Source organism: Xenopus tropicalis, chromosome 8 (genome assembly GCF_000004195.4).
Source record: "Xenopus tropicalis strain Nigerian chromosome 8, UCB_Xtro_10.0, whole genome shotgun sequence".
In the NCBI taxonomy this organism is placed as follows: Eukaryota; Metazoa; Chordata; class Amphibia; order Anura; family Pipidae; genus Xenopus; species Xenopus tropicalis.
In genome coordinates, this window is record NC_030684.2 from 41,344,602 (window position 1) to 41,368,705 (window position 24,104).

The 24,104-nt window shown below is 39.6% G+C and overlaps 1 protein-coding gene across 1 annotated transcript in view; it reads left to right on the forward strand.

The window, feature by feature from the left end:
* Positions 1-24,104, forward strand: part of ophn1 (oligophrenin 1) — an 86,337-nt gene that overhangs the window by 12,020 nt on the left and 50,213 nt on the right. Inside the window, 6 exon segments of the mRNA NM_001079012.1 lie at positions 11,489-11,584; positions 16,449-16,510; positions 17,389-17,460; positions 21,747-21,848; positions 22,259-22,369; positions 23,277-23,381. Of these exon segments, the coding sequence (NP_001072480.1) occupies positions 11,489-11,584; positions 16,449-16,510; positions 17,389-17,460; positions 21,747-21,848; positions 22,259-22,369; positions 23,277-23,381 (548 nt within the window).

Below are 24,104 nucleotides of genomic sequence, written 5' to 3' on the forward strand. Positions count from 1 at the left end.
TTCTGCACTTATTGATGCCAAGATATGGTTATGCATGTGTGCAAAAAAGAACTGCTAATCACAGGAGCGGTCAACCATTGTAACACAACATGAGACCTACAGTATGGAAGCTGATAAAAAATGCTGGTACCACTATCTAACACCTTTGTAAAATCTAAGGTAACAAAGCCAGGCTAATGTCAGACGAGACATCTGGCGTATATTTTCGGCAAGCTGAAAATCGATTGCCGAAAATAGCGCCATCCGCCTTCTAACTGTGTCTGCACCCGAATGAATGAAATATGCTCGGGTGCAGGCACATGTAGCCGATATCTGCCGAAGATACGAAGTCTCATGTTTTTTGGCGGATATCGGCTACATGTCCTGCACCTGAGCGTATTCCATTCATTTGGGTGCAGGCCCAGGTAGGAGGCGGATGGCGCTATTTTCGGCTAGTGATTTTCAGCTTGCCGAAATATACGCCAGGCGCCTCGTCTGACATTAGCCTTAGAAAGAAATAACTCAATATTTAGCCCTCAATATTTTTTTATATGAAGGGAATGTTAATGAAATAAATCTAGAGTTGACCTTCGAAAAGGAATTGGTAATGTAGATTCTTGTGGATAATGGTAATAAATGGTGTTTTGTCTTCCCTTCTAATAATAATGCTTCAGTCATTAAATTATCCCCATCTCCCGGCATGAAATGACACAATTATAGCTCTGCTATCTTGGTGCCAAGGGTTTACAGGGTTAAGCAGCCAAAGGAACCTGAATTTCCTCCCTGGGCAGTAAATTGCAGAGCTCTGTCACGATGTGTGGAAAATCATGCGGCATTGTTCCTGTGAGACAGGTTTGAGGTTCTTGAGATACACAGCTTGTGGAGCTGGAAAAATGGCACCCGTCCATCAGGTTTAACCTTTTCTGTATGAGGGTGGGGGGCATGAACAGGCAAGCAAAAAATCCCCAAGCCTACACTATTGATTGCAAGCAGAAAATACTCTCAATTCCTTCCTGAGTCCAAACAGTAGTCGTATAATTTCCCGACACATTCTGTGCCCCTAAATACATCTCACTTGAAAGGTATAGGTGCAATTTATGCTGCTAGTATAATCAGTTTAAAACAACAGCTCTGTCTGGTATTCATTTGATGTGCTGACCACAGTTGGCAAAAATGTGGGTAAAAAGAGTAAAGTCCTGTTTTTAATTTCATAAATATATTCTGCCATTGTGGACCTTGAAAAAAACACCTGTTTGATACATATTTCTTAGGTATTTAGAGTGAATATAAAGCAAGCCTCTATACACATTGCCTACGTATACTGGCCCACAGGACAGTTGGTCTGATACCAGTATAGCTGACTTGTATGTCTTTCTTTTATGTATATTTGTTTAAATATATTAGTGTGAATGTACTTGTTCTCAGGCTACACCTCCTGATTTTGCAGTACCCCCCTCTTCTCTGATCTGAAAGGGGTGGCACTTTTTGGGTAGTGTAGATGACATAGACATATATGCATGCATATGTTTATTCATATGTCACTACTGGTCAGTGCAGCTCTGTACTTTTTGACAATAGAGTAATAGCACAGAGTAGATCAGTGACTGGCCTGAAATGATTCAGGTTTTTCAATGAAACGTTGATAGCTTTTGGCTTGACTTGAGTAAGACTGAATGCATGGACTGGGTAACCTATACCCAAATACACCAACAATAGCTTGTCTGAAAAGACTGTAGTTTGATTTATTCACATGTATGCTACATTAACATAATATAAACTCTCCTAACCAGAAAGAACCTACACCCTTGTAACATTTGAATAGCTTGGTGAACATATGTGCAAAGGCTGCTGAAGGCTACATTAACAGTTATCATGACTTACAATAACATTACTCCCCAACCAAAACCCAGCCTCAAGTCTGAGGCTAAGCCTTATTATTCCCCTTCCTGTTCTTTCACCACAACTACAAAACCCATAATACAGAAAGAAATCGCCAGCGCTCGGTCTAACCCACGCTGTAGTGTAGACCAGCTGCTAGAAACACACAATTGTGCCAGCGCTCGGTCTAACAAAACCCATAATGCCTATCACACTACCCAACCTAATGTCCATTTTTTGTCCCTCCGTCATGCCCCTTTACATGCTCTCTACATAGGGCTTCTTTCTTTATTAATAGGATAAGGAAATCTATGACTAGATTTTCCTGCTAAGGCAGGGATCCCCAACATTTTATACCCGTGAGCCACATTTAAATGGAAAAAGTGTTGGGGAGCAACACATGCATGAAAAAGGTTCCTGGGGGTGCCAAAAGAGCTATAGTTGGCTACTTAATAGCCCTTATGTGGACTGGCAGCCTAGAAAAGGCTGTTTGGCATTTTACTTGGTTTTTATGCAACCAAAACTTTCCCTTCTTACCAGGAATTCAAAAATGGGCACCTGATTTAAGGCCATGGAGAGCAACACCCAAGGGGTTGGGGAGCAACATGTTGCTCATGAGCCACTGGTTGGGGATCACTGTGCTAAGGTCTGTGGCTAATGACTCTTCCCTTTAAAGCAGAGATCCCCAACCTTTTATACCCATGAGCCACATTCTAATGGAAAATGTGTTGGGGAGCAACACAAGCATAGAAAAAGTTAATGGGAGTGAAAATAGGAGCTATAACTGGCCATTTGGTAGCCCCTATGTGGACTGGCAGCCTACAGAAGGCTCTGTTTGGTTTTACACTGGGTTTTAAGCAATCAACACTTGCCTCCCAGCCAGAAATGTAAAAATAAGCACCTACTTTGAGGCCACTGGGAGCAACATCCAAGGGGTTGGTGAGCAACATGTTGCTCACGAACCACTGGTTGGGGATCACTGCCTTTAAAGTATCCCACCTTCCCCCACTATTGTATAGAACTGCAGAGAAGAAAACATCTGAGCCCCATGTCTTGATAGCTGACTGAATTAGAGAGGTAATTAACAGAACAGAGCTGGTTACATTATGCTGTGTATATACTATGGAGGCTGAATTGTGCATGCATTTTGCCGTCTTAAATCTAAAATAAAGACCACGCTACTAAGGAGGATTATGTTTAGTTACAATATTTTATCTTGGAAAAACACAAAACTCCCTTTCTTATAAATCGCTGCACTAATCTGTAGATAAACAACCTCTCCATTTATGACTATCAGTCACTGCATTAGTCAGCTACCTGGGATAACTTCAGTGGTTATGCATTCATTTTTAACAGACACTTAATTTTCTTTTTTCTGTGTTTTGGGAGCTGCACTTCTGCAACAGCTGGAGGGTGCAACAGCCGCGATGCTTTTGCTCTTACCCTAAAAGCAGTTTGGATCGCTTAATTTATTGTATATTCACTGATATAGTGCATTTTGTTGTCCTGAGCAAAAATTGGGGTGCAGTTATGTTATTAACATTACAAAAACATTCCTATCAAAGTAGCTGGTTTAGGTATTAAATTACAGCCAGTGTCCGTGGTCCGTGGCAGTCTGTGGTTCCTCCCAGCCTTCAGAAGGGGAACCCTATATCTCAGAGACCCTTGGAGCAAATACAATGGCAAAGACTGTAACACGTCAGTAATAAAGTGCATGGCAGCCTTCTCTGCTAGGGAAAGTGTTCAGAGTTCTCAGAGAACCACCCAGAGCTCTCTGGAGAGGAGTCGATTATATGAGCACAACCCTTGGCCCCCAGTATCTGTGTGTATGCGTGTGTGTGTGTGTGTGTGTGTGTGTGTCAGAGCATGTGCTGCCCATATGTTCCAACTCCAGACTGCATTTGGAAAACTTCACATCCTTGGAAATCCTATTAACGCTTTCACTGCCAGAGAGGCACGTGTGCAAGCTGGTCACACCTTAGTGGAGTATAGGTGAACTAACAGGAATATATACAGAAAGGCATTGCCAGTTTGGAATGTGCTTAGTATATGGCATTGCTAAGCAGTTTGCAATAACCCAGGTGTTCATGTACAGTACAGGTGTGGGATCCCTTATCCAGAAAACCGTTATCCAGAAAGTTCCAAATTACGGAATGGCTATCTCCCATAGACTCCATTATAAGCAAATGATTCTAATTTTTAAAAATGATTACCTTTTTCTCTGTAATTATAAAACAGTACCTTGTACTAACTAAGATATAATTAATCCTTATTGAAGGCATAACAAGCCTATTGGGTTTATTCAATATTTAAATTATTTTTAGCAGACCAGTTATGGAGATCCAAATTACAGAAAGATCCCTTATCTGGAAAACCCCAGGTTCCTAGCATTCTGAATAACAGGTCCCATACCTGTAGAACTACTCTAGAACTCTCATTGTCCCAGCTGACAAATGGAAGGTGCAAAGTTGCATCAAGTCTAATAACATATAGCACCTAGGGTTGCCATGTATTTTGCAGTCTAATAATGGTCTGTGTGTGAGAGGGTCGGAAAATAGGCAGGCCAGGGATGGGTCCATTGTGGAGAGCAGGAACCGAGCCCTTTTAAGAGGTTATAGGGTAGCAGAGCAGGTCAGGGAAGGGAGGGATTTACGGAGTATTATAAATTTAAAGGTATTTACATTGTCAGTAAATTTGTAATCCCAGTCCTAGCTGGTGACTTGTACACAAAAAGAAGAATGATTGTCAACGCACAGTTTCTGCCTTTAAAAATAATATTTACAAAAAATGAGGTGTTAGTACCACACTTTGGGCAAAATATATAAGCTCAAATACTATGTCAGTCAAGGCGTTTCATTATATGTAACTGCTACACTGCTTATTAGCTATGGGGCTATGCAATTAAAGGCACTCATTTTCCTCAGGACCAATGGATGCTATGGGGTTACTACTACTGGGCAAATGTATTGCTTTTTATGACATATGGAGAGTGGTAGTCACTGTGGGGTAACACTGTGACTTAGTAAGACCATGCTGCACTTCTGTTACATTGTTTCAGGAGTCAGAAGCATCAGTGCAGAGAACAGCCAGATACTGCTTTTAATAGCAATTAGCTTTTGTAGGGATCCCCTTTCGTTGTGCCTGTATTCCTGGTAACGGAGATGCCACTGGTTAGTTTCTGTCTGCTAGATCCAGCTAACACCAACTTCCCTGTCTTGGCAAAGTCTCCCATTTTCTGTAAACTTACACTTTTTTAGTAAGTAAATGATATAATGTCCCTTTGGCATAGTGCAGTTCCTAAAATCAATACAAACTATCCTCCTGGTGAGTGTGAGCTGTCCTGATACATACTAATCCCTGAGCTTTTCCTGTAACTCTCCTGGAAGCTCTGGGAATCTCCCTGTGTGCAGAGGCAGACAGCTGGCCATCCTGAGGGGGAATCCCACTAGGCATGCCTGGTATGTGTGAAGCATCGGATCTGGCCGTAGCCAATATTAAGGCATTCCGGGAGCTCCCATTAACGGGCCCTCCTCCTTACAACACTGAGATAAATGAGTCTCTGAATGGCATTTGTTCCTGTTCCCAGGAGAATAGAGCACCAATCCTAGTGATTATAGTGTAATATTTATATTACACTGTATTGTAGCGTGTTGTATACACCTATAAAGCACTGTACATTTTCCAGTCAGCTGCTTCCTTGTGGCACTTCCCATTAAAGTCAGTGGGTACCAGCATGTAAATTGCAGGTACAGTACTAAGCAGTGACAAACTGCCCTACAGGCATATTACATGTTCCTTAGCATTTTTTTCACAACATACATTCTAGTTAACGGATAATGTTGTTAAAAGAAACATTATATAAAATGATACATGTGTAGTTTTTGTTTAGGAAAATGTGATGGTGCTGACGAGCCGAGGGATTTGCGGTACAGATTATGTGGTTTGGGTGGGGGATATGTGCCTAACTTATAAACATAGTAGGAAAATTCAAGGTTTACATGTCCTTAAATGCTGCAACCCTGAAAGGAGATGCTCCAGCAACAAAAAATAATCAGTTAATTAACTACAGGGCTGGCATGCTGTCAAGGTGGGAAGGTAACCAGTTCTGGGATAGCTATAGACATGCTGCATGGCAGAGCTTCCACCTACTAACAGTAAGCTTATTTACATTAAAGAACAGCCACTGCAGCCAATACTATTTTTACATTTTGGGTAATACACCTCTTTCTTTATTTGCATATTTACAGCTGAGGTGCTACAGCTTGGCCTTAAGCTTGCATTGGCATCTGCAACTGGATGTTCTGGTTTTAGGAGGCGCATCAGGTTTTTCAGCTATTTTTACCTACATAAAAGAGCCCAGTGTGTAATCACAGCAGTAAGTAAGAAATACTGTTCCTGTTTCCTTAGAGCTGTGCTGCCATACTGTGCTTTGCCTCTCCCAGAATTCATTAGCTTTGAAGGATATTACTGTAGCGCATTATACAAGCTGCACACATGGAGCATTGTTAGACACAAACACACATATACTGCTTAACAAAGCAGACCATTAACATGAGGTAAATATGATATGTTATCTGGAATGTCATCTCAGCTGACCCTACTGAAATCAGTAATATGTACACTATAGCTGATTAACAGGTCCGAGGCATCAGAGTCCAGACCATTAATACAAGACTTACATTTCCATGCAGAGGCCTGTCATTGTCCTCCTCTAGAAAACTAATAGGAAGACCCACAGCCTCAGTGTTGTATACTGTATATTCTGTCAAGTATTAGTTCCATTGTTGGAAAGCAAGGGTGTGGCAACTGGCTGATGCTAAAGGGCCTTGGAGTTTAGATGACCCAGCAGAGGCATAGGCTGATGAACAATTACAACCTATGGGCTGTTTGTAATACAGAGAGAGTTTGTTACATTCACTGAACATTTGATCATCTTCCCACATGCTTAACCAGGGCCCAGGTTGGCTGGGTTATTATTTTCGACTGGGGGAGGTTGCGGTTTGAAAAAATTAGCAGTGCTGGTAGACTTCCTTTTCTCTATATTAAAGAATTCATTGGTGCTAGTGCAAAAGAAGGGTCTAATGCTGCCCAAGTGCAACTTGGATGTACTTTCACCTTAGCTTTAGACTAATGTGGAAGGATTATTGGTTCACTTATGTTCAGTTATAGATGCAAACAAAAGTTAATTGACTCATCATTCCCTTTCGCCAAAATACAAGAATTGTACTATAATTCATCAACAAAATGGTAGATATACCAAACAAAACTCACCAAAATATAAACATTGGTCTCGCCTCTATGCTGGAGATGCATAGACGCCCAGGGACCCTAACACATCACTTTGAGCAAATCACTACCAAAAAGAATTACTTTCGGTTATGCTTAATAAAGCAAAAGCTCAAATTTCCCTAAAATGTAAACACACAGAAAGCACAACAATTAGCAATTTGTACAAAAAACTTGATGAGAACTATAGATTTGAGATGATTAAATGTAAAATATTAATTAAAAATTGTTGCCTCTAATTTAAAGAATTCATATACAGGTACATCCCTTATCCGGAAACCTGTTATCCAGAAAGTTCCGAATTACAGAAAGGCCATCTCCCATAGACTCCATTTTAAGATTTCCTTTTTCTCTGCACTTGATCCCTGATCCGGAAAACCCCAGGTCCCAAGCATTCTGGATAACAGGTCTCATACCTGTACCAGCAAATATGAGATTGCTCAATCAAATACAGCAAAGTCTTTCTTGGTTTCGCTGAAAAAAATGTGTTAGACATTATGAACCCACTTGATATTATTAATTTGCAGCATTCATGGCCTAAATATTAGGTTGAAACTTGCAATAGGACTAGACGTGTGCCATAAGTGGCAAAAAACATTAGGTAGGGATATAGCACTATTTAAAGGTTACCTGTTATTGTTTCTCTCTTTCATCTATTTTTCCTTATTCCTTTTTATAACCCTATTATCCTTAGGCTAGCAGCACACAGGGCATCTTGTCCGCTGCTGTAGTTCATCAGGAAACAGTGATAGACAAAACTTCTCTCTCTACCTATCACTGCTCCTAATGGTACTTAATGACAAGCTCCATGGCTGGCACACAGAGCAGTGATATGTTAGAACCAGGGGGATTGTCATTAGCGAAAAAGTAGCAGCCATGACAGGTGGAGAGTTTTTTGTCCCCTGTTTTCTGCTGGAAGGTAAGGACGGACAAAAAGCCACAAAATGTGCCACTAACCTTACTGTTTAAAAAAATTGGTATTATGTGAGTCTGTGTATGTGCAGGAACAAGATTAAGTATGTTTCATTATCCTATTAATTTAATGTGTACACATGCCTTCCATGGTAAAAGAGCATAAGCAGATCTAGGATAACTGCAGATTGCGTTAAGCTTGGAATCAGCTTAAACATATGTTGATTTTGGCATAATATATCATAATTGACATTCAGGGAAAATCTGTTCTGGGCTACAGAAACCTTGGGACTTTGAATCCTTTGATTATTCAGAACTGCCAAAGGGAGGCTGCAGTGCATTGTGGATCAGCTTGGCACAGGCACCCATAGTATGGAAGAGAGAGTTACTCTTCTCCTGCTGTCGTTATGTCTGTGGCTGGGAAGCGGCTCCTAATTTAGACATAAAGCTGTGTTTCTCTGAATGTTTCTATTCAGTGCTTCTCGCCTTCCGGAGGCTGAGGCTCAATGAAGCTTTTGAGCGCTATGTTTGCGATGTAACTCAGGGGTCCCCTCCATGTGAGGGAGGTATTATCCCCCGCATCTTGATTCACTTAGCAACACTGTGTGAGGCCTCTGTGATCTCCTGCCTGTAGGGCAGCAGAGTGGGTGTGGAGAGGGATGTAACCCTTTCCTTCTCAGAGAAGGCTGGAACAGTTGAAAGCAAGGTCACTGTCAGAGATCTGTTAAATAGTGGGGATCTGACCTATGCGGTTTGCTTATGTCATTGCTGCTTACTCATTCATGTAGGCAGGATGTGGTAGCTGCTAACATTACCCTGGGCCTAATCCCTCAGAAGGCAGTGCTGCTTGTGGCACTCTCAGGCGAGGCAGGTTCATTAGTCAGAGTATTTATGTATACCCAGTGCAGCCTTACTTGCCCCTGCCTATTTATACACAAACGGATTCAGCCATTTTGAACAGGAAGTAAAAAAATCTTTTTATGGCAGCACCAATAATAGCCTTTCTGTGGGCCGTACAGCTGTCCATGATATGGACTTTCAACAACAACAACAACTTTTTACACCTCCAACATCATTTGGCTGTCAAAAGGTGCTGGAAGCTATACGTTGGCAACTGAAGGGCAACAGTTCTCAAACAGTAAAGCTTTACTTTAAATAATAATAGTAATCATTTATTCTAGCCATCTTACTCTACAATACATTTCCTTTGCCTCTGTTACTCAGTTTTGTAAATAAAAGTGCAAAACTTGGTCAGGTTTAGTAATCAATAACAACTACAGAGTTTATGCTACCTGATGATTGCTTGCTATAGGCTACTAGACAGTAGCAGAATTTGGACCTTTTGTTACATTAACCCACAACAAACTTCAGCCTCTGCAATGTTGGTCTTCACCTTGTGTCACAAAAGCAAGTCGCACCTGTATGCCTTCCCCAAGACAGTGAAGCCTTTCCATCCAAATGCACCATAAACTACAGGAGTATAAATACCCATCTGTGTGCCCTCTTCCACACTACGAGGCCTGATCTTGGTACGCTGAGCCTATGGTATGGCTCGAAAAGGTTAATGATACAGTAGAAGCAATTCACACTGATTTGTGAGTAGATTATGTTCACATTATAAATGATTTTTCATTGACATATAGATCGATCACACTACTGTTTTTAGCCTGGAACATAATGTTACTGAGCACTTAGGAGCAAAAGAGCATACAACCACTAACCACCATCATGCTTAATGGTTAGAAGTGCATACATAATCTCAGTAATTTAACAAACCATGAAGGAATGGCTGCTTACCTTTCATAGGCACATGCTACAGTTAGCATAATTATACAGATACATTAGTGCTGTACAGAAGCGTGGAATGGGCTACAGCTGCACCTTTTAATAAAGTAAGGGGGCCCTCCTTACTTAGATTATTATCAAATCATTACCTTTATGCCAAAATATTTTAGTTTGTGTCTTAGAGAGCTTGCCATTTTAACCCTAGTGTTTTTGGCAGAGGGGAATAAAATGTGTACTGTTTGCTGAATATATAGTATTCACATTACCCGTATAGCAATTTTACTTAAAATTCATATTGTATATATGTACAGGTATGGAACCCTTATCTGGAAACCTGTTATACAAAAATTACGGGAAGGAAATCTCCCATAGACTCCATGATAAGCACATTATTCTAATTTTTAAAAATGATTTCCTTTTATTCTGTAATGATAAAACAGTATGTTGTACTTGATGGCAACTAAGATATAATTAACAAAACAATCCTAGTGGGATACATTTATGTTTACATGAGTTTTTTTAGTAGACTCAAAGTATGGAGATCCAAATTACAGAAAAAAACCCTTATCTGGAAAATTCCAGATACCAAGCATTCTGGATAACAGGTCCCACACCTGTATGACCTAGATATAACTGTTTAGCTATATGTTACTACTTGTATGCTTGGTGCCATGCATTTTTACAATACAGGTATGGGACCTGTTATCCAGAATGCTTGGCACCTGGGGTTTGTTTTCTGGATAAGGAGTAATTTTGTAATTTGGATTTCCATAGCCCAAGTCTACAAAAAAATCATTTAAACATTAAATATTCCAATAGTGCTGTGTATCCAGGGCAGCACACCTGAGAATCATGTAAGCTCAGTCCATTTCTTCACTGCCTGCCTTACTATATTGAATTTCATGCGCATGAAGGTTATTCTATCACAAATCTCTTGGGCCAGTGGGACCGACCAATGAAATTTTGCCCAGGGCCCACTGGTACCTTAAAGCTACAGAATAATATAATGACAGGTGCATTGGTTGCTCCTGTCCTGGTTACCCATAGCATCCAATTGATACATTACTGTTCAGTAAATATTGTCAGCTGATTGGTTGCAATTGGTTAGTAGAACAGAAGAAAGCTTTTAATTTTTATTAAGCTCCTCTGTCTTTTACTGTAATGCATGGGCTATTATTTTTCTAACTCTCCTAATAAAAATATTTTACATTATTTTCCATTTTTTTAAATGTCATTGAATAAAATGTTTGACCTTTAAATGAGCTTTTGTTATATTGTAGATGAAACCACATCTGTATATCTCTATGCAGGAGTCAAATTCAGAGAGGGGGATGCTGCTGAAGAGTAACTTGATTCTTTCATTAATGGTGCAGCAGCTTTTATCGACCTGTGTATGGCCAGCTTAAGCCTGTAGTTTTCAAGTTGGGTTAGAACATCAACGCAACTGAAGCCTATAACTTGAAAATAATTTCGTTGGGCATCCCTGGAAGGCCTCTGTGGCACTGCAGGCCAATATTCAACAGCTAAATCAGTTTATTGTTGCAGTAGATACCATAGGAATAGTACAGATCAGTATGCATTTTTAAATTATCGTTGCATATAACTTTTAGCATATCTTTAACCTTTAGCTTTCTCTCTCTCTTGCTAGGTTACTCCAGTGCAGTACAGAAATTCTCTCAAACCTTGCAAAGCTACCAGTTTGACTTTATTGGGGACACCATGACAGACGATGAAATAAATATTGGTAAGATCCAGTGGTTAACATCATCTTGGCCAAAATGGCTGATCCAACTATCGATTGGAAATGGATTAAAGATAGTTAGGCCCTGCTAGTGATTGCTTTTTTTTTTTTTACCACAAACTGACCTGGCACAGGGTCCTTCTCAGTGAGCACCATGGAGTAATTCTATTCTTCCACTTCATCATTCTTTACTACCTCAGGGTAGACAAATGTACAATAAAGTGAAAATTCTGGCTTTATTGTTAAAGTTCAGCTCTTTACATTACTGCCCATGCACATGAAAAGAGCAGGAAAAAGATTGCTCCACCTTACTCGCTGAGAAAAACCCTGGGCCAGGTCAATTTAATGCTAACAGGAGCACCAGCCCAGGGTTTCAGGTAAGTAAATACAATCACGAGGAATGCCTAACTTTTGGTACCCCTAATGATTTTAGTGTTTTTTCTCCTTTAAAATAAAGGACAAGGTGCCTGAATTTCTACACGAGTGCTGTTCCTGTTACTTCCTATTACTAAAATTCCCAGGCTAGCCAGGCGTAATGGTGAACTAACATGAAAATGAAAATTTTACATAAGCTTCATCTCATGGAAATAAGAAATGTCCTAAATATAATCAATATGTATAATCTGCACCATTCTTTATGGGATGTGGGAAGCTGGGCATGTATATGCATATGCGTTGGGATTGCCCTGATGTAAAAACAATATGGGACCTTACATTTCAGAAGATTGCCAAAATAAATACGCTACCTTTGGCACCATGCACCAAATAGCATTACTTAATGTATTCCCTCCAGATCATGCTTTCAGTGCATCCCAAATGCACCTAACCCTTACAATATGCACAGTATAAACTCTGTTTATATGTCTGTACACAATGTACCCAATATATTTGTTTTCTGTGTAACAATAAGAAAACCTCGAATGAACATTTCAGCACCATTTCTGACAGAATCAAGTTAGTCTCAAGAACCCATCTGTCAGCAATCTGCCTCTCTACATGCAGCTTTGTTTGTAACTTATTCTGAAAGACAGCACTAATACATTGTCCGTGAGATGAGTTTATATTATTATTTTATTTCATTGTCATGCTAGTTCCTCTTAAAAGAATAAAATTATTCTTTATAATATTTACAACATTTTTGCTCTATTGCCAATCGCTACACAGACACCTAAAGAACATATGATGATTAATGGCTACAACCAATACCAGTCCTGGGACCACCTCTTCTGTCTGTTATTTAGAGGCACTTTGTGGAATGAGTTAGAAGTTTTCATAAGCAATCACATTAGTGTAATTCATGGTCCAGCAAGTAAATAACATCATCTTGTGGTTCCCAATCTGTAAGACTGGCCTGGGGGGGGCAGGATCAGTGGTTGGGGGACTAAAGGTGGCCATACACGCTAAGATCCGCTCGCTTGGCGTGGGCGATATTGGGCTAATTCGATCAAATTAGAACGACGGGTATAGGTATCCGTCGGTCCGGGGAAAGCATCAACGAGCCCATGCGGTCCCCGATCCGACTAAATTTCAAAACTGCCCGATTGAGATCTGGCTGATTTTAGGCCAGATGTCAGTCGGGTAGGCCCGTTGTTAGTGCCCCTACACATGCCGATAAGCAGCCAATATCGGCAGCTAGAATTGGCCACCTTTATGGCCACCTTTAGCCTGAATTCCAGATTAGACTAGAGAATTCCTATTCAATGTCCTACTACTGCTGTAATCCATCGTTTATGAAAAAAAATACCTATGGAAGCTTTTTCTAGTTTTCAAGTTTATATTTTCACCAGTGATAAAGAGTTATTAGCTTTTAAGCTGCTGAACTCCCTGACCTGATGCTCAGCCTCTTTGCCCTTAGCCAAGGATTGCCCCTGCATTGTGGGCTTTGTAGCCATCAACATTTCCACAAGTGATTCATGATTCATACTTATACAAGGAGTGAATCATCTGGTCTGTAATTCAGTGGCTAAATTAGCACATTATATGTAGGAGCCTGTTGTATCATTACAATGACACTTTATATGAAGTAAAGAGCAAGTGTCCCATCATTTCAAAGCAGGTGTTACTTCTATTTATTGCTTTTTTATTGGGCAGTTATATTTAAAGACATCATTTGCTGAGGATGCAGATTATTCCTTCTCTCTATAATTGCATTCATTCTTTACATATGAGTGTGAGCTGCCATATTGCTTGCCTTCCATAGAAATGTGGGGGTAAACCCAAACATTACAATATATAATAATATTATAACCTATGTATTAAAATGATGTTGATGGCTAAAGCCTTTTTCCTTTCTTCTGTGCCTGTTTACAGTTCATACCTATTAGATCCCTATATTATATATTCTGCCTGGCACTTCCTTCTTTACAGAGAAAATAAGCAATTTCTCGTATCCTGGTTTATTTGTAAGTACAGTAGTAGTACTCACACTGTGTACAGTATATGGCTGCTGACACATAAGCAGAGTAAAATGTAACTGTGTGCTGGTATTACTACCTACAAATGCAACATGGTGAAAGAAATAGCTTAGGATCTGAAGAAGGGGCATCCATCAAATATCAAATAGTAAAACCATATACAGGACTAGCGCATTCCTAAAGTGTTGAAGAACTTCATTCTGATTGCTGGTCATAGTACGAATATTAAATAGGTGCATCTGCTAACTGCAGGTTGGAGTAATGATGATTAAAATTATTACAAGTACACAGGAAAGAATATTAAAATTTGTATTTTCCCTTCTTTTTCCTTTAGTTCCTGATAACTGATCCACACACACACCCCCTTATGTACTACACATGGCTGCTGTGGTGTATATTTTCTGGCGTGAACAGAGTGGGTTAAAGATGCTTGTGGCTCTGTACCTACGCCAAACTGTGACTCACAAACACACAGTTCAGCTGCACATCTCACATCCTAGCAAGGGGCCCGGCCTGGGTTTTCTGTCAGGGTGCCTCCCCAGTAAGCCTCAGCATGATATCGCACACATGAACAACTCTTGCAGTTTCTGAAATCCTCCAGAAATCCCAGAAATTCAGCAAATGTTTTGTTTCCATTTTACAGCTGCCGTATCAGATAAAGAAATTAGTTTTTTTAATCCCCCCCTTCCTTAATAGGGAACTGAGACCCTGCTAGATACTCAGCAAGCACACAACTCTTCGGGGAAGAACCAAAGACCAAGGCTTAGCAAATTGATTCCTAACTAGCATTTGACAATATTTAATTCATTATTTCTGACCAAATTGTCCACTGGTGCAATAATCCATCAGCAATTAGCGTTTGAGTAATTGAAATAAGATGAAACTACATTTCTTGTTGGCTGCTTTAGGTTACTGCACAGGCACAATGGCATTAGATGGGTGGACCCTTGTTTCACACACCTGTAAAGCTGTGCAAATCATCAACAATTAAATCCATTGTTGGTCAGTATAGTGTTCCTTTGATTTGACAACATGCACACAGATCATGCCAAAGGTTTGATTATACTGATTATATTACTTTCCATCCCAGCTTCTTAGCCATTTAGGAGGAGCAGGGTAGGCACACAGTTAGAAAATAAGGCAGTGGTTGCACACAATAACTCTATTGTACACTCTTTTATGGTGCTGAGATACTTTTATGTCCCTGACAGTAAGAAATGGGGTACCAGATGGGTCTGCAAATCCACCATTGCTAGACTTCAATTAAACATGCTGTAGAAGGTGATAGCTTACAACAGATGCTCCCAAACAATGAGGTTGGACACCCTATGGTGGTACAAAACCAAGGTGGGGCCCAGACTGAGCATCTGATAAGTTTTAATTTGCTAATTGATAAGAACTCTGGGCATCTAACCATATGTCGGATTGTTAAAGGGGTGGATCACCTTTATGTTAACTTTTAGTATGTAATAGAATGCCTTATTCCTAGTAACTTTTCATTATTTATTTTTTGTTATTTTTTAATTATTTGCCTTTTTCTTCTGACACTTTCCAACTTTCAAATGGGGGTCACTGACTCCCAGCAGCCAAAAACTGTTGCTCTGTGAGCCTACATTTTTATTATCATTGTTTATTTTTATTTCTTTCTGTGCAGGCCCTCTACTATTCATATTCCTATTTCTCATTAAACCACTGCCTGGTTACTTTAGTAAAAAAAGACCCTAGCATCCAGATAGCTTGCTAAAATACCAAATGGAGAGCTGCTACACAAAAAAAGCTAACTGATACACCCCGAAAAAATAAAAAATGAAGACCAATTGCTAATTGTCTTAGAATACCAATGTCTACAACATATTAAAAGTTGATGTAAAGGTGAACTACCACTTTAAAAAACGTTTTACACCCATTGTACTTTTAGTGGCTTGTGGCCAGTGCCCAAATACAAGCCAAGGCAGAGCATATTTAGGTCACTTCTTTTGAATGACAGGTTAAAAATCTAGTTTAATGCCCTGTAGTATCTTGCCCTCTTTTTCTGGGGCCTCTCTGTGCAGAAACAATTCAGGAACACAAAGATTTCACAGCCTGTTGGAGAATGCTGAATGCAACATCCAGCTATGTCATTAAATGGCCTGGGAAAACCAATAAAGCTTTTCCATTACAAATTTATGCTAGACTCAGCCAGTGTTCAAACTGGGAAGGGCAGCACCCGAAGGCATTACTAAATTGTATGTTTGTTGAGATAACAAATGTTGAGAAACATTTACCTCCTACTAAGACTCATAAGTCAAAGTCAATATATACAGAAAAAACAAATAGTGTACAAATGAATTAAAATAAACAAAATACAGTCATGTAACAAGAGAGGCTTAGAAGTCTTGCAATATGCAGTGTAGGCTACCTGCCTTATACCCAAAGGTTTTCTAATCGACCCTTCGCTTTTTTTCTCTTCACAGCCGAGTCCTTTAAAGAGTTTGCTGACCTGCTGCAGGAAGTGGAGAATGAGAGGATGATGATGGTATGATATTTCTCAATTTCCACCCAGAATAGAAAAGTCACTGAGGGCTTGATATAATAACATCTGTATCATGGTCCCCATATCATTGTATGTATGTAAGTTGCTTGGAAGAATTTCAGAATCTGGAGAATTCAATTGGGGCTGTAACTACAGAAGAAGCAGACTATGCAGGGGGCCCAATAAGGCTCTAATTTGAGCAATTTCAGTATACCTTGATAGAATAGATCAACTTTAGGGTCCCCAAACTGAATTTGCTGTGGGGCCCAGTAACATCTAGTTATGCCACTGAATACAATTATTCTACTAGTTAAGATTTAAAGAAACAGGTAAAAATGATCTGGCCCATTATGTGCAGCCACCTACCACTCCTTTACGTATACCATATACTGTGCTTCTTGTATACCATTCTTTTCTTGGTCTCATGCCTACTAAGGTACCTTTCATTGCTAACATTATTCATAGTTCCCCTACATCTCCAAGGCATTACCTCCTACATCAACCACTTGCATGGCAATTTCTTCCTTTGTCTGTATCCTAAAAGACAGTTTCTTCCAAGTCTTACATTTTCACTACATCCTCTCCTTTTTGAAAGTCATTTCCTCCTGCATCTTCTTCTGATTCTTCTTCTTGCAAGCCATCTTCTTTTGTTTTTTTTTGCAAGGTAAACTCTACTGTATGTCCTACTTGTAATCATCCTGTTCTACCTCATCCTCCTTCAAGGCATCCTCTCACCTGCCTGCAAATTATCCTTTGCTACATTTCCAATTTGTAAGCCATCCTTTCATACCTATTTGCATGAAATCATACTAACAAGTAACATAGTTATTAGGGGGAATGATGCTGAATCTATAATTGAATTCCTTGTTTTTATGCCATAGCTTCAAAATGCTGATGATCTACTGATCAAACCTCTGGAGAGTTTTCGCAAGGATCAAATTGGACTCACAAAGGTACACCCTAACTCTCGATAAGGCTGGGAAGCTAAGAGTGTATAACATGCCTTTAGCGCTTAGATAGTTGCTCTTATCTGATAAAGAGTAGGTAATACATTAAAAACTGTGGAGTATTAATGAGGTTAGAATATAAAACCTTTGAAAATCTTAGTGGCTCAGTCCCACATGCAGACTGGACTCACTGACCTCCAGGAATAGTCTACAGGAAAACCTATGGGAAAAATTATTTTGACAGCTGCCTCTTCAAAACTGGGAAACTTCACCACTGGAAATCAGTCGTCAATGGAATATGTCTTAAATACCAGTTTAGTGTACATTCATGGAGACTGTTACAGGGGTTATTTTTGCATTCTTTGCATTTTTAGGCTTCATGTGTGTCTAAATGTAAAACCTTGGCTTGACAGGAGATTATCATGCTCTTCTAAATAAAGGTATCTGAAACTGTAGGGTTCACGTAAGGCCCAGCAAGGCTTTAAGGTGGCCATACACACACCGATATTATAATAAACTTTGTTTAATACAATAATCGTTGCATGTATGGTGGGAGATGAGGCACTGATTTTGGTAAAAGCCTTGTATATCGGTTGCCTTGTTGACAGGGCAGGACTGTAATTTTTTATCGGACACCTTTGAAGGTGCCCAAACATTGTAGCGGTAATGCGGAATCATCAGATAGGGGTAAATAATTCCTTTGTTTCTACGTACATATGATGCTTGCTTGTGTACCCACCATGGGCTGACACTGGAAACTGGCAGTCATGGGTGGCACTGTTAGATTAACCAAGAAGCAGATTATCTGAAGGGTCTCTTGCTGACATGCTCCTGGTCTGCCCCCGTTTGGCCTCACACTGCAGTAGCAAGTCTGGCAAGAAAGTAGTCATGGAAGTTATTATCACTGCTTTTTATAATTGCTTTTGCCTTTTTTTTACTCTTTGCATGTATGCAGAACATACACATTTTTAACTTTTAGTAACCAAATGTATATTATACCAGGTGTTCCCTGGAAATCCAGTTTGCTGATACTATTTAAAAAAAAAAAATATAACATTCATATAAAGCAATATTATGCTGGTGGTAAAATTAAGTTATTTTGATGAGATCTTAAACTGTCAAGGCTGCAGCAATGCCAATCATTTCGCCACTCCTATGTTGGCATTCAGCCAGTCGCCATATCAAAATCAGAAACAGGTCAACAGTAATTCATAAACAGTTTGGAAAGTGGGGAAGTAGAGTTTATGGGACAAAAGCAAGCATATACCATATTGTACATTATGTAAACACACTTGCAGTGGCCATATATTAGCAGCAATAGATACAAAATGATTTGAAGCAAAAGGTTCATTAGGCAGAGTATAGATTTAATTTTTTCAATAGAAGTTATATACTTCAGTCAGGGTCAGACTGGGCCAGGGGGGGAACTGGGAAAGGTATGTATTATGTATGTGCACTTGGGGGGGTGGAGGCCCCTGGTGTGGCAGCCCCGGTGGGCCCTACAACCTCCCGGTCCGACCCTGACAGTAGTTATGTCTTTATTAGATCTTATCTGGGCGGGGTAGGATTTCTGATCGAGCCAATACTACAGTAGAACAATTTCTGCAGATACACACACATTTTCCCCTAGACTGCACAAGATGTATGAGATCATGTTCATATTCAGTTAAAGGGAAAACATCTCATGCTGCCTCATAACTACATACACGCCTTCCATGGGACAGCTGGTAGTAAACATAAAATAAGTTTAAAAAAACAAGTTTGAAGACATGATCAGTACTGTGCATTTAAAGTGGACCTGTCACCCAGACATAAAAAGCTGTATAATAAAAGTCCTTTTCAAATTAAACATGTAACCCAAAGTAATTTTTTTATTAACACATCTAGACCCATTATATAAGCATTTAAATGTCCCAGCTGTCAATCATATATTGCCTGACCCGCCTCTATGCCTAGGCATAGGGGTGGGGCAGCCAGTTACTTTCACTTTCAATTCAGAACTTTTTAGATGTCACTGCTCTCCTCACATTCCCCCTCCCTCCTCCCCATCTAATTGTGTAACCAGTGCATGGACATGGGTATCAGGTCCCCCCATACTGGCACAGAAACAAGATTTTGGCAGGATGCACAGCTTGCCTTAATAACAGTGTACACAAAATGGAGCCTGCCTGTTTTCTGCATTTGTGAATTCCAGGGCTAAAGGAAATAAGTTTAAAATAACTTATATAGTGTAACTGAAGTTTATTTTGCTTGACAAACACAATATAAAACAATTTGTAATCATTTCTTAGGGTGACAGGTCCCCTTTAAGGTGGCAGCAGGCCTTGTTTCATGGCACCACCAGGTATCATTGCTGAAGTTCAGACGTTGGTGCAAGAGCCAGGAGCATTCTTAAAAGTATGGTTTACAGATCATGATCCCCATGGAAGCGTTGTTTCCCTGTTTTGCTCTTTTTTGCCTCTCATACTGGGCCACCTGGAATTGGGTCCTGTCGAGACTCTGGCTTTGTTTGTATCTGAGAGTTGGAAAGCCGAAGATCCCTCCCTAATTAAGCTAGTGCTACAGAGCTGAGGGGAAAGGGAGAGGGCCACGTGTTGTAGTGAGGGTCTGGATCCTCTGTCAGGCCATCTGGAGGTTGCCAGAATGACTGATCAGGGAATTCACAACAGCCAAGAAATGCTGGAATTTGCACAAAATAATCTCCCACCTCCTCCAGCTTCATAACCCTTTCATTACCAGACACACACTATTCTGCTTCATGCATAGGCACCTATAAATAAAATGGGAAACAGAAGGTAGATGCTACATAGGACATGCTGCTTGGTTATAATTATGCATATTCTTTTATTGCACTGCTTGTCATATGTAATGTTATTCCTAGATTCTTTCAAGCACAGTGAATTTTTGACCATTGGAGATTAAAATGTTAACTTTTGTGCCTGGAGCAGGGTGCTTAGGTTACTTACCCAAGGACACAAGTTGTACCGGAATCAATACCAGGACCCAGAAGGGCAGAGTCCTCTGTAGACTTGCTCCACCCTTTTAATAAACTCAAGATATGTGGCATTATGTAGTACTGGACTGAATGTCTAAAAACTTTCCCATTAAAATGCTTCTTGTCTGCATGTGCTCAAAATCGGTTTTGTTGATTTTGTTCAGGATTAGACACTAGGGGCTGTGTCAACTTATAAATGTATTATCTAATCCAAGCCCCCATCACTTACCCTAGCAACAACATTTCTCTTTAAATCCCATATGGTTTACATCCATCTACAGATTTCTGAACTTTAATTTAAACGTAAGCAACCAGAAAAGAGGAATCAAGCATAACTGATTTCTGTGGTATCTGTTTCTCAACACAATCAAACCACATTTTTCGGCAAAAATATGTAATGCTAAAATAATGGATTTGTACCAACAACACCACCTGCTGGCCAGTTTTTCAACTGTGATGCAGTTGGGAGAACATGTCTGAAAAAAGAAAGAGAACTGTCCAGATTTCGCCGTGTTTAGGAAAGGAATCAGAAAACCTGGCTGACTTTTCTAATGTGTTTCCCAAACAGAGCAGCATTGGAACAGTTCTCTTAATTTCTTATGGCATGTTCTCCCGACCAGAGTCGGAAAATTGACCTGCAAGTGGTGCTATTGGTTTAAAATTCAATTTATTATAAAATGACTGTAAATTTCAAATGTGATTAGAATTTCTAAATGTTTCTTTCATACTGGGGCAGCGTGTACTTTTTACAAGTGATTGATGGGCAGATAACAGGGTATATGACAGTTTTAGCAATACAGATTGGCGAGTATAAGCTAGTGTCTTCCTCCATTACTGTTTCTTTGGCCCATTCAAACCCTTATGGTCAATTTTGTTTGATTGTTCAATTATAGGTGCTGACAATGCTGTTTTCTCATTAAGACTAGATCCAAAGCATTCCAGCAGCTTTCATTAACTGTAATAGCCAATTTAGCCATAGGATGTAAATAGGTAGGTCTGTGCACAATGTTCTTTTCCATTTCATAGGAACTGGAACACATATGTAAATTGTTATCAGCCTTGCATTGTTGAAATCCCTCCCTGCCCCTAAGGTGACATTAACTGGACAGAATGTCTGCTGTCTTCCAAAGACAATCTTATGATTTGTGTTCTATAATCTGTTAACTCTCTGTTGCTTGAGTAAAGTAATACTCATTGTTAGTTAGAAGTACACCAGTATCCATCTGGCAATGATTAGCTAATATTAATGTCAGCCATATGCAATGACAGGCTTTCTCTTGGATCCTTAATATTGCAGGAGCGAAAGAAGAAGTTCGACAAAGACGGTGAGAAGTATTATTCACTTCTGGATCGACATGTAAACTTATCATCTAAAAAGAAAGAGGTCCAACTTAATGAGGTGAGACACCATAAAATCTTATATAAGATCTGATAAAGTTTTATTTTATATAGACATCAGCTATGAACATACAGTAAAACAGGCCAATCATTTAATCTTTTTGAGTAGAATGGACTTTATCACACAAAATCACAAGATGTAGGCATAAGGACTAACTAGTTTAAGTAAGAGATTATCAAGGGCACAACATAAAGAACATAATGGTCAGACATTCAGTAATTCAAGTTGTTTTTGAGATATTGGGGTGCAGATTCTTTGGATGAGATGTAGGTAAAAGAAATGTTAATCCTGAAGACAAATCATTGGTAGATACATACGGTGCTTTTGTTGGTTTTATTACAGAGAAGAGACGTTCTGTCAGTCATGAATACTGAATTTGTAACTCATGCCTAATTTTTTCTTTCCTATAGGCTGACCAGCAAGTGGACAGAGAGAAGCAGAATTTCTATGAATCTTCCCTAGAATATGTTTACCAGATTCAAGAAGTACAGGAAAGCAAGAAATTCTGCATTGTAGAACCAGTGAGTAGATTCTGTCTTCACATTCATCAAGGGCTGTCATTGGAACAACCTTTTTAATTTTTGGATTAGGTTGTAATTTTTATAATATCTAAAGTCATCATTGGACCAATGGTTGCTGCCTACTGGGCAAGTTTCATGCTACATTAGACATACACATTTCATCATAATTTGTTAATGTTAATTCTCTCACCATCTGATCTTAGTGCACATGATCAATGGGATTCTGATGTGGACATCATGTTTTAACACAAAAAATACATGTTACAGTTTGCTTAGGTGACAGTGCTAGGCCCCTCTAAACCCCTGTTTAGTCCAGGTTGCCTGTTGCTCTCAACATTTATAAAACTCATTGTCTACTATTGATTGATCTAAGACAATTCCATTATGATTAACAAATAATTGATTAAGTTATTCCAAGTTAAATTCAAGAAGACACCGAGGGACTATTTTATAAACACTTGGCAACCAATCAAATGTTTGCTTCCATAACTAAGCCTGCAGCTGCCTGGAAAAAGCCAGACATTGATTAGTAGCTATGAGTTACTGCCCATGTTCAAATTTGTGTTTCTAAATGAGCCCCACAAACTTGTATCCTTGGTTACAGTTTATTTTCTTTGAAACTCAGACTCTCTAACATTTTTTCATTATATCTTGCATCTCAACTGTATGATGTATTGCTACTTATGTATTGTGGTTTCTGTGAGTAATGGACTAGACAAATTGGACAAGAAGGGACTTTTCTAGTGTTGCAGTAAAGTGTGTATTATTGTGTTCTTCCGTATTACCTTAAGTAAAGTCTAGGTGTTTGTCAGATTGAAGCATATTACTTTTTGTTATTATTAGCCATTCATCACTGTGGTTGGCGTGTTTCTATTCATTTTTTTGTGTATGCTATTTATGTTTTTAGGTACTGACGTTCCTGCACTGTCTCTTCACTTCCAACAATCTCACCTTTGAACTGACTCAGGATTTTCTTCCCTACAAACAGCAGCTGCAACTCAGTCTTCAGAATGTACGTGCTACACAGTGAATGGTGCAGCCAAGGGAGGGTCAGCATGGCATATCCAGGGCACAGCCTGAGAAGGCACAAATGTGACACAAGTGAAAGTGTCATGATTGATTTGGAAACAGTATACTTTCCTTAATGAGTAAAATCAGTGCAAAGTATATTACCATTTCCTCCGTCTGGTGCAGGTAGTAGTTTAAAGGAAATCTAAAGAAAAATTTAGGCTAGAAATGCTAGATCTTGTGTCTTGGGCTTTGGTTCCAGTCCAGGCCACCACAGACCAAACATTTAGCAGGGAAGATCTTTGCCTCTGAAGATACCCCCCCATCCCCCAGTAGCTCCACATCTTCCTATCTGCTGATTCACGTGTCAGGGGCTGCTCTCAGTTGCCTGAGAATAGGGACAGGCAATATACAGTATATATACTTATACAATTCCAAGGCTAATTAGTAATGAATTCAGATTAACATTTCATGGCAGCAGGAAACCAATCCATTCAGTATCAGAAATGATTAATAACTGACCCCGTCATTAGCTTTTATGAAAGATGCAACCCTACTTTCTACTTACTTAGCTTCTCAACAGCAGCCCAGAGCATACGGAACATGTGCCAAGTCACTCAAAAAGTGGCCTAATAATATCAGATAATGGGGAGTTGCAATGGACAGCTATGAAGGCATTAAGCATTAGTGTTATACAGCTGCTGAACCTCTAACCTGGTACAGTAAG